We start from the raw sequence: 12,194 nt of genomic DNA, 5'->3' as shown, positions 1-12,194 counted from the left end.
AAGGCTGAATGACAGTAAATGCAGCAGATATGTTTGTTCCAGATACCCTGAGGTTAGCTATGGTGAATGCAGGCTTGAAACTGCGACCGGTTTTGTGTACAGGGATGGAAAGGCCTGTCCATTTCTGACCTGTGTCAGGTTCAAGAGAGGAGATTACAAGAAAGCAAATTCTCACTGAACATCAGGAAATCTTTATTGTTATTTCTTGGAATCTGACTTAAGAACAAGGAATGCAGAGGAGGAGGGTGGATTTTTTAAAAATGTAAGAATAAAACATATTTGGAAAGCAGCCAGCAGCAAAAGGAAGACATGGAACTAAATGAGTTATTGGTATATTCCAGTAACAGTAGTAATTTTGTCCTTGCTAGAAAGCAACAGCAGGAGTGAAGATTAAAGAAAGCAACAGGGAGAAATGGAAAACAGATACCCAGAAGGCAAAGGGAAAGAAAAGCAGTTAAAGCACACAGAACTCAATAAAGAAATAGGGGGAAATTATATATGACCTAGTAAAATACGATAAACAAATAAGTAAAAAAAAAAAAAACGCTAACGAGAAATGGCAACAAATCTGAAAGAAAAGTAAAAGGTAAAGGGCTGAGTTGTGCTTGGTTCAATCTCGTTGCTTGTCAATCCAACTTGAATTAACCAATGATTGCAGGATGGGTGAACAGTTTCAATCAATCAAGAAAAAAATATATCAATCAATCAATCAAAACATTTGATGTTTGAGCCAGAGGTCATAATGAGATCAAGTAGACAAAAAGCTTAACTCAACTGTGTGCAGACACGGTTCAAAATATAATAGAAGGAATTGTCACAAAGTGTTGCAATTTAATCTGCAATGCAAATACATCTTTATAAGCCTCGTGCACTGCAAACAAAAATTGATAACTGCTTCTGTAAGATTCAGAGGGGTCTCATGTCTCTTGCTTACTAGCTAGCCTCATGTCCCTCTGAAATGTATTCCCCAGATCTGCTAGCGGAATTTTCCAAGTGAGATACTAGAGTAGGGCCTATTACTAAATGACTGGGCCTGAGACAAAGGTCACTGAAACATCACAGGTATTTAGCCTTGCCTTGCGGCTGCGATGCTTAAAGTCAGCTGGTCAATTTTATTTTTAACCCTTGACCTCATCTAGCCATAACAAATTCTTTCGAGGAACCATCAATCTTCAGTCCTTGCTAGGTTGTAATTATAGTTCCATCCAACATGGGATAAAGTGAGAGTCTGGATTTCTCCCATAGGGGGAACATTATTTCATTGGAAGGTATTGATATTTTCCCCAAGAATGAAAATTAGGGTCGTATATAGAGCATTAGTATATATACCTTAGTGCCACACTAGTGAATCAAACTATACACCGCACTATTCCTGAGACACTGAAAAGCAAAGCTGTGTGCAGTGCTCACAGAGAAGAAAAAGAAAGTCTGCAAGAAATCCAGTTTTATATGTGTGTCTGTGTTGCATATGGTGCATTTGAGTTCTTGTATAATGCACAAGTGGGAATGGGTGAAAATCGAGAAGCAGCAAGTTTGGATTAATTTTGTCATGCAAATTTTGTCATAAGATTCGAAGCTCATTCGTTGTTGGAGGCAGATAAGCATTTGACCTTCAAACAAACTTCTAATTTTGCAGCGTATTTGGGGGGGGGGCGTAGTGGGAGGGGGAGAAAAGGGACACAGATGGCCAGATGGATACTTTCTGATATAGGATGGAATGGCACACACACACTATTCCACACACACACACACACACACACACACACACACACTCAAGGTTTTGTGTTTCTAGTCAAGGTAAATCCTGAAGGGGGTTTTTCATCAAGACAGAAATATAAGCTTTCCCCCCTCCCCCACCCATTTCTTTCTTTTGCATAAGCCGTTTCCAACCTGTGCCAGCAGGAATAATGTATGCAAGTACTGGAAGCCTCTTGAATGTGTAGTCAGTGGGGAACAGCCTGGCTACATGAGTTTTTACATATCTTCGAGCTACAGCGGAATCAAAGAGCCAACTGCTGAATTTCAGCGCCCAAGGCTATCCTGTGGATTTATAAGACCCCTTGAAGGAATCAGATCCATAAGCCAATAATATGCCAACATTATTATTATAAAAACATATATGTATATAACAGTAGTGGGTTTTGCTTCCCATATAAAGTGGATTTTTTTAAATTTTAATATTTTATACTCTTCTATTATCTTTTAAACAAGTTACTCATTTAAAAGTTATTTCACTGGCTCGGAGCATCGCATTATGGAAATCGAGTTGGTGTTAACTTACAATTTTCATCCCGAAGAATGCTGTGCACCCCAAAACACTTCCTGATTGTTTTTATTTGAATTCATAAAGCGGCACATCGCATAGGCTTGGAACAACTTGCATTTCAGCTCCACTCTTCCTTGGTATAAACACACTTGTCACTGTATTCCTTTCCAACCTTCCCTTTTCCTGGTCCTTCCTTAAACAAACAGGCATCTCCTTCTGAGGGGAAGAATACTGTGACATTTCAGACAGATAGGTGCACAGATTTTTGTGTGCAAGAAGAGTCTTTGAATTTTTTTAGGGTGGGAAGAGATGCACACATACACATCATTGGGGGTAAGCATACAACACAGAAGTAGCCCTAGCAAGTAATCTGCAAAATTTCAGGAGGATCAGTGCAGGGGCTTTTGTGCAACTTTAGCTTGTGTGTGGGAGATGGCTACTTTGTTTTCTGCTCAGTTGGTTTCAGCTGGTAAGTCCCTTCTATATATCTTCCAAAAGCACTGCGATTGGATGTGAAAAAGAGAGCTATGGTAAGATTATCTTCTGATTTGAAGCTATAGCCATCCATCACAAAATAAAAGCTCCTCCTCTCGCTCCCTCCTGTCACATGGAGAGCTTCTGGAAATACAACAATGAAAGCTTCTAAAGATTTCCCCTAAATAATTGTTGTCCCTTTTCCAGGACTGAGGCCCGAGCAGGTTACGTTATGTAAGGTTTTAATTGGTGTTCTCATGTGTGGGGCAGTGGTGGCAATACTGACTTCGATCATTGTAATTTTATGGTTGTAAGGTGCATTTGAAAAACTTTGTCTGGAAAAGCAGCACAGAAAAAATTTAAAACAATAGCAAGAACCATCAGTCTGTTCTCTTAGACCTCTGAAGTGCTGATGTGGTCCAGAGGCTTTAGAAGAAACCTGATTCATGCCCCTTGGGACACAATGTCACCTCAGAAGATCCTCAGAAGATTTTTTTTCCAGAGCTGTCCAATTTGACTCTCGGTTCAAGATTGATCAAAACAGAATGCACACCCCTAAATAATACATGTAAATCTGAAAGAGTTCCTGAAGTGACTGACATGTTTAGCCATTTATAAACAATCTCCTTTACAAATATGAACATGTTCATGGAGAGCTCACACAATACATCAACATACTTTGTGAGTTTTTGTCCCCTAAAATGACATGGTGACAGTGTACCATGACACTGGACAGTCCAATACAATCCAAACAATACAAAATAAGAGGAGTGAGGCAACCTGTAAGTCACTGCCAAATAAACAGAAGGACAGATACAGTCAAACGTTGGATCCCGAATGCCGAAAACCCGGAAGTAAATGCTCCGGTTTTCTAACGTTTTTCGGAAGCCAAATGTCCAATGCGGCTTCCACTTGAGTGAAGGAAGCTCCTGCAACCAATCGGAAGCTGTGCCTCGGTTGTCGAACATTTCAGGAGCCAAACGAGCTTCCAGAATGGATTACGTTCGACAACCAAGGTTTGACTGTAATTAATTCAATGTAAAGGATCCATGAAACAGTCAAGTCTCAGCAGGATGCCAATAATGAGTCAGACCAGTTGGGCTTCCCGGATGAATTTGGGTGCTACAATTGAAAAGGCCCTGTCCTGCGTCCCCCACAAATTGGATTCTCAGCGGCCAAGGAATGTGGAGCAAGGCCTCAGGCACTGATAGTAGTGGACTGTTGTGCCTACTTTGGAATTTACAAGCACAGGATTGGACCATCAGGCATTCAGTTAACAGAATGACAAACCCACCAGTTCAGAAGGAGCCTCATGTTGTCTCCTTGCCCAGCTTCTAATAGCCATAAAATGCCACGGCTGTAGCTAACCTTCTGTAAAACGCCTCTGAGCTCAAAATCGCTTGTACTGCATTTCCCCAGAGATGCTGGTCAACATTAAGAATGTATAAAGTACAATTCTCTCGGAGCATTTTGGCAACTATTTGTTATGATATTGCTTCCTGTCAAGCGCATAATGCAATTTTGTCTTCCATAAAAATAAACGCACGCTCTGTGTGTGTGTGTGTGAAATCTCAGGCTCTTGTCATTTCCCACATTTCTGTCACTAAATATTTAAACAAGGGGAGGCCAGAGAATCCCAAGCTAGCAATCGGCTTCATGTAGTTTACCCCCCTAAGGTTAGACTGCGAATGTAATGGTGCTGCATCATAGAGGAGACTTAAAAGAGATAGCCATTAAAAGCCCTACCTGCCCACAGGCTAGGCCCATGCCTCTCTCTCCCATGCCATGCGGACAGGATAAATTTAACTCCAGGGCATCTGCTCCAGAAGCCTGTATGACACACAAGAAAGAAAATATCAAATATTAACTGCCAAAATGGTACACCACTTCAGTGGAGGTAATTTCCCAAATGACAAGCTGATGTGTAGATCTGTAACTCATGCCACATGTAATATCCCCACCCCCCCAACAACCCATCAATATTTACTTTTGGTTTATGACTAATTCAGTGCAAAATGTAATTTGAAGAAACAAAACACAACAAACTTTTAAAGGGGTTACATTGCAAAACAAACTATAATCTGACACAGAGAACTTTCGTTAACCTCTCTTTCCCCCTTCCAAAAATACCTCTGGAATCGTGGCAGTTCTACTAATTATACTGAATAATCGTATGAGTAATATGCTGAATAATGATAGAAGTCCGGACTGTATCACTTCATAATGCAGGTGAAAGGCCAGAGGTGTATGAAATGGTTGAACATTTCTCCGAAGTAAAATATATAGGGAACAGATGCAACAGAGAATAGTCTGTATTAAACCCTTCTCTCTGATAGACCTGTATTCTACATGGCCAGAATTTCTCACAGTGGGTATTTTGTTAATTGTTTCAGATAACAGCTTATGGCTGGCGGTCTCCAAACACAGATAAATCCACTACATTTGTTTGATGTTGGTTTGCTTGTAAAATAGAAACAATCTTAGAGAGCGTTATTAATTCTGGAAACACATTAGGGTTCTGCAGAGAATGGACCTATTGGAGGATATAAACATACACGATACATATACCAGAAACTGTTACATAAAATCCAAGCTGGGAGGAGGCTGTGTCTAAAGACTTTATGTGCTAAAATCTAACCAAATGCAATTTGAGCTTTTCCACTGCAAGCCACCTCTTTGGGCTTAAATTGCCCCAGTCTTCCCTTGGGGGTCCATTCCTCACACTTTATTATCAGGACCACAGAGCTCCCAATCCTGGAAATATGCAGATGAGTTGCATGGTGCAGCGAAGTATGAGCAAAACAACATGTCAAGAAGGTTTGCAGATAAGACGGCAGTGTGAAAGAGGAATTGCTATTCATGGCTTGTATATACACTCCTCTGTGGATCAGCTGCACCATTAGGTAGAGTGGGGCAGCCACCTCAGGCAGCAGGTGCTAGAGAGTAGGAAGTGGGGCAAGGTGTGTGAAGGCAGATCTGTGAGTTCCAAGTGGCCTGGTCTGTGCATCCTTAGAGAAGCATCTCACCAGGTGAGATGGAAGCAGCTCCTGTCCTAGTTTCCCAGCAGGTAAGTCACTACCACATGCTGGGAGGGCGACAGGAAGGTCAGTGCAGTACAGATGCACCAGGTAGGCTGGATTGGCTCTGACAGTGCATTTACTGCTGTGGCAACAATGACCCACTGGCCAGGAAGCTATCTCCACCTCACCAGTCACTGCTATACCTAGCTAGCCTGTAGTCCTTGGCTTTCAATGGAGAACAGAATCCAGTTGCCAGCACTGAAGTTAAGATTCATCTGCATCCAGGTTGACTTTTGTAAATGGAATTTTGGGGTTGGGTACCTTGTCCTTTGACTTGGACAGCAAAATGTCTTGGGCCAATATATATTGGGCCATATATATATGGTTTTCCCAGTAGTGATGTATGCAAGTGAGAGCTGGACCATAAAGAAGGCTGATCGCTGAAGAATTGATGCTTTTGAATTCTGGTGCTGGAGGAGACTCTTGAGAGTCCCATGGACTGCAAGAAGATCAAACCTATCCATTCTTAAGGAAATCAGCCCTGAGTGCTCACTGGAAGGACAGATCCTGAAGCTGAGGCTCCAATACTCTGGCCACATCATGAGAAGAGAAGACTCCCTGGAAAAGCCCCTGATGTTGGGAAAGATTGAGGGCACAAGGAGAAAGGGACGACAGAGGACGAGATGGTTGGACAGTGTTCTCGAAGCTACCAGCATGAGTTTGACCAAACTGCGGGAGGCAGTGGAAGACAGGAGTGCCTGGCGTGCTCTGGTCCATGGAGTTACGAAGAGTCAGAAATGACTAAACAACATTATATATATAGGAGTCACAGTGAGATAAAATGAAGCATGAATGGTGTGCACTTGTGCATCAGAGGAATCAAAAGTTCCCCGCACTGGTTTCTGGATTTGCACACTTAGAAATGTTTCATGGAACTAATCTCCCTACCAAGATCTGGTGGCGGCAGCAAATTTTCCTCTATGCGTTTAGTTCTTGAGCTCCCTCACCCCTCCACCAGTATGCACATAAGTGCAGAACATGAATGGGGAGATGGCAGATATAGTTGGCAATAAAATCTCATGATCACTTGAGGAAATCTCAGCAGCTGAAAGTCATAAGGACTGTTGCTACTAATGAAGCCTGCTATCCCTTTTCACACAATGTGTTTTGTCCAAGGAAAGTTGTTTGAATTGATCCTTAATCCCATTTAGGACTCGCGGGCAAGGCTTCGAGGTAGGCCTCATCACAGAATAAATAATTATAATTGAGCTGCCCAATATTTGAATGTCTATCTAAAGGTTAGCAAAAAGTCATTTAAGCCAAGGATCTGATGGCAAACACTCTTGCTGTTGATTCCAAAGTGAAGTCAAGAAAAACGCACTGAGAATATGGGAGCAAGCAAGAGAGAAAGAAGTCAGCTAAACTTCTTTAAAGGTCACATTTAATTGTGAGACAGGAAATAGGTCTTATATTATCTGAACACTTTCCCAATTGTTGTGAATTATGAAGGAACAGCAGGTCTACTGTTAAAAGACTTGGGCCACGAAAATCTTTATTCAAGTCTCAAATAAGAGGAAAAACCTGGTGATTTCTAGAGAATTATAGTGTGGACTTCAGGAAATCTGTGCTTGAAATGAAATATGTTATCTTCGCCATTCAAGACACCATTAAAACAGGTCTAGCCCATCTAAGTAAATGCTCCTGCTCAGATACTTATAACTCCACACAAAGAAGAAGGGCAAAAGCAAAAATCTACCCCTTTGTCCCAATTTAAAAGCCCCAGGTCATTATGTGGAGAATGTTGGTTCCTCAAGGCTGCGTTTTAGAGGCTGCTTTGAAGTCAAGCAGCAACAGATGAGAAATGAAAGCTCAACAGAATTGTCTTGAGTTCAGGCATGAACCTTCAAAACACCATTAGAATATCTTATCACCTGAGCCACAGACAACATGGCCTCCTCAGAGTATTAGTCTGCTCAGGAAACTGCATCTGTGTGCCATAATAGATGGGACTTTAACTGCAAACAAGCATGGAACTGTAGTTTTTAAAATCCCAATAGCTGCGGCAGGAGTGTGTGTGAACAGGAATGAGAAATGTGCACAGAAGATGCAGCAACATCTTCCATAATGCTTCATGAGGGGAATTTTAACGTACACATGCACCATAATTTATTCCTAGGCCAAGGGAAGGAGCATGTGAGAAGGGGTGGAGTCTGGTTGGACTTAAATGGCCAGGGTTGTTCCAGTCACAAAACAACCACTCCAGACCAAAAAATTCTGAAGTATATCTCTGAATTGAATTCAGAAACAAAGGATCAACCCATGCAATGGAGGCTCCTGCAAACCTTTAGGGTGTTTTTTTAAAGAAAAGAAAAGAAAAAGTGCCAGAGCTCACCATGAACTTCTCCCTTGTTCTCTTAGAATGGCAGTGATGCCCACCTGAGGGGTGCTGGAACTGAGTTCCAGCTGGAAAAAGCCCTGAGCTTTAGAACCTGTTTAGAATAAATGGTTTTATGTGACTTGCTTTTAATGGTTTTTAAATTGGCACTTTTAATGTATATTTTAGACTGTCTGCTATAAACCACTTAGAGGACTTTTGTCCTAGGAAGCGGTATATAAATTTTGTAATACACCCTTGAAATCTACTCCTTTTTAATTATTGAAGGTGCAGGGACACCATTTTCTGTTGTATCTGTCGCCCTTATTAGTAGATACTGATCTCAATACAAGGCAAACTCAATACAAGGCAAAGCAACTGTGGATTTGGTGAGTGGTTTTGCAGCAGTTCTAGCCTTATCAAAGTCAGTGGTATTGCAATAGAGTAAGTGGTTTAAGAGTCAAAGCAGGGAGAGGGGGATAACTTCAGACAGTATTACACATACTTTCTGATTTAGCAAAGCAGGAAAAACCTATCTCCATGTGCTTTAAAATTATTACTTAGGCAAGGTTAGAATCTGGTTTGCATTTTGTTGTTTCTGAGCGACAGGAGTGACTTTTGCCTGCTGTGTGGCCATGGTTCAGAAACTCTAAAGAGACCCATCAGAAGAAATGCTATCCATCATTTTCCTCAAGCGTCCCCCTTCCTGTTGAGCTTCACAACCTATGCATGTGGGCTTGTTGTTATTTTTGTTATTTACTTCCATGACAGGTTGACCTTTAGTGTACATGGCTGGCCTCCTATGGAGACCTGACTGCATCTCCTCTAGGGCTTATGCACCTTGGAAGGTCACAAGTATTTGGCAGGGAGAGGGTTGTTTTCTTTCTTCTATTTTTTTTAAAAAAATGTTTCTCATGTAGACCATAACCTGTGGGGCAATGTTGAGAATTTGCACAATAAGAATGGTTTTATCAGTTCTAGAAAAAGAATAATTGAGAAGTAATAATTGAGGAGGGGAAAACCTGTCATGCTTTTAAAAAAAATATGAAGACCAAATGAAGAAGAAGAAGAGTTTGGATTTGATATCCCGCTTTATCACTACCCTAAGGAGTCTCAAAGTGGCTAACAATCTCCTTTCCCTTTCCTCCCCCACAACACTCTGTGAGGTGAGTGGGGCTGAAAGACTGCAGAGAAGTGTGACTAGCCCAAGGTCACCCAGCAGCTGCATGTGGAGGAGCGGAGACGCAAACCCGGTTTACCGGATTACAAGTCCACCGCTCTTAACTACTACACCACACTGGCTCCTTACAAGTCCACTGCTCATATGGAATGATATACATGACCAGTTAAAAACTGCTGAGGCAGAATTTCACAAAGTATACTCTCCATTCATTTCAGAAGAAGAGGAACTTGAACAGCAGGGATGAGGACCAGCGGTCCTCAGATTTTGGACTACAATTCCTGTCGTTCTGACCATGGTGGCTGGGGTTGATGGAGATCAGAATTCAACCACAACTGGGTTCCTAATCCCTGTTGCACAATACAAACATTTATGGATGTAAACAGTGGGGACCTTTTTAGATTTTAATAAGGAAAGATGGGGAAATGAGATTTAGCAGTGCATCCCAGGCACTCAATCAGAAGCCGCAAAAGCCGTGTCAGATGTTCGGCTTCCAAAAAATGTTCGCAAACTGGAACAATCAATTCCGGGTTTGCGGCATTCAGGAGCCAAAACGTTTGAGTTGCAAGGTGTTCGAGAACCAAGGTATATTTGTTCTGAGCACTTTCCTATTTATATCTCCTAATCACTACAATAACTTTATCAGTATAAAAAAATATAATATTTTTACAACTACTTTGATCAAATTCGAATTTTCATGGGAGTATTCAATAAGTGAACAAAGATATATATGATAGATATGCAAAAATAGTAAAAGGCAGAAAATTAAACAGTAGAAACAACACATTTTAAATGACTTGGTGACGAAGAATGTCTTGATCTGACATCTAAAAGATTGCATCAAAAGTGCTAGGCACACTTTTCCAAATAGGGCATTCCAGTCAAGGTGCTACCACTGAAAAGGCCCTCTCCTTTGTAGTTACATAGCACACTTCCTATAAGGAAGGTACTTGGAACAGGGTCTCAGCAGAATATCTTCAGGCAAGAGTAGATTGGTGTGGGAAGACACAACACACTGCCTCAGGTATTTGGGTCCCATGCCATTCAAGGCTTTAAGGGTTAAGCAACTGCACCTTGAATTCAGCAAACTATTAAAAAAATGAATCTAGTTTTGAAGCAATGAGACATGCACCCTTTGCATTTGCCCTGACCCAGCTAGGGCCCTTTCATGTGTGGGGGTGAAATTAGGTACTCCTCCAAGTGAATGTTGCACATGTAATTTCATAGCCGAATCCACTAACCAGGGCTGTGAATGCTTTACTCTGGTAATATATTCCTAATGCAGATTATCAGCTGTTTAGGATGGGGAGTGAGACAACTGCTCAATTCTTTTCAGGAGGATCTCATTGGAACTGAGATGAAGAAAACAATCATTTCTTAAAACTGTTCTCGTTTTGACGATTCCATTTTCTTTTGAGCCTATAGCCTAGATAAACTGAAAGGGCCTTTTCCTGCCTGCTAGTTGTTTCCAGGTACTGCATATAGCACATGTTCCTTTTGCAAGACCGAAAATAGTTTATATTGAACTATTAGGCTCAATGGTGGCCATTGATGCAGGAAAAGAGAATGGGCTAGGCATGGCAATAGGGGTTAATCTTGAATTGTTTTGTAGACAGATGAAAGACGATATTGGGGGGCAGTTAATGCGAATGAAAATTAGTCAAAGCCCTCATAAATAAATATATTGAAAAAATGATTATACGTAATTACATGATATTATGATGAAGCCTGATCTGAAGAGCTACATGGTTTTGATTGGTTCAGGATGGTGACATTGGATTGCAACTGTTAAGATCACTGTGATCCTTTGATTGGTAAAATGAAACGGCGTGTCTAATCTAGAAGTGTATAAGAAACATTGCTTTGGATTATGCTCTTAGCAGCCTCCTCATTTTCGAGGCCGTCCCTATCCAATTAAGGGCCATCTTTTGACTTGGAGCCTGCATCCTTTTATTTTGGGTTTCTGGGAGGGATAACGCCAGTCTAGGAACACCTTTTAAATTTCTCCAACAGCTGCACACTTGTAGATTGGGATTAGGTCCTAATATTTCACTTTATTTCTCCAAGGACCTGCAGTTTCATTACTGTGCGAGATTAAAATGGTACATTCAGCAGAATCAAACGGCAACATTTTTCTTGCCCCGTATCGTTTGACACTGCAGATGGCAGAGTCCGTATTTTGATGCTCCTCTGTGGTTTGTTTGTTTTTTAATCCTCCCTACTCATGGGGGAGGGGGGAGAACATCAAGGGGAAGACTAAGCCTGAGTCCTCCTTCACACACGAGCTTTTGATGTACAGGAAAGCTCCCTCCACGCTCCCCATGGATGTATTCAAGTGTGCAAACCCCACCTGTAGTCTGCAGTGAAACAGTTCAGGAAAAAAAAATTACCACTTGAATATCTAGAGTTCTGGGAAAGAGTAGACAGATTTGCAGCTTCATTTATAATTTCAGCGCACACATTGATGCATGCAATGCATCTTTCAGCCTATATATTACTGCCTTAATAAAGTATTTCTTGCATAACCTTGATAAACCTTGCTTTAAAGAGAGAGAGAGAGGGAGAGAGAGAGAGAGAGAGAGAGAGAGAGAGAGAGCGCTAAAATTCCAGGTGCTTGACCAAGATGTTTTCATTTGTACAAGAAGGTATTTATTTTATAGGAAAACCAACAAACTGCCATTATGTACAATAGCTTTTGTGCCGCCGCCACTTTTTTTCTCCCTTTTGCAAATCTGTATTAGAAGCAGAACAGCATTAAATGAGCCTTTTATACTTTAAATATTCAAGAGTTTTATATTCAAAATTTCTTCTGGTGCTGTCAAACTAGAGTGCCTGAAGGCAAGGTAAGATCAAGTTAGGTTCTCAAAGGTAGAATTAAAT

General features: G+C 41.2%; 1 protein-coding gene across 2 annotated transcripts in view; it reads right to left on the bottom strand.

Annotated features, from left to right (window-relative positions):
- Nucleotides 1-12,194, bottom strand: part of DPYD (dihydropyrimidine dehydrogenase) — a 505,368-nt gene that overhangs the window by 142,532 nt on the left and 350,642 nt on the right. For both annotated transcript variants that reach the window (XM_081914137.1, XM_081914136.1), the window contains exon 16: nt 4,487-4,570. In XM_081914137.1, the coding sequence (XP_081770263.1) occupies nt 4,487-4,570 (84 nt within the window). The remainder of the gene's footprint in view (nt 1-4,486; nt 4,571-12,194) is intronic.

The sequence above is a fragment of the Podarcis melisellensis genome (genome assembly GCF_964234715.1).
Source record: "Podarcis melisellensis genome assembly, chromosome: 6".
NCBI classification, from domain to species: Eukaryota; Metazoa; Chordata; class Lepidosauria; order Squamata; family Lacertidae; genus Podarcis; species Podarcis melisellensis.
The sequence above is the reverse complement of the archived record's forward strand: the minus strand, read 5'-3'. Positions and strand labels throughout refer to the sequence as shown.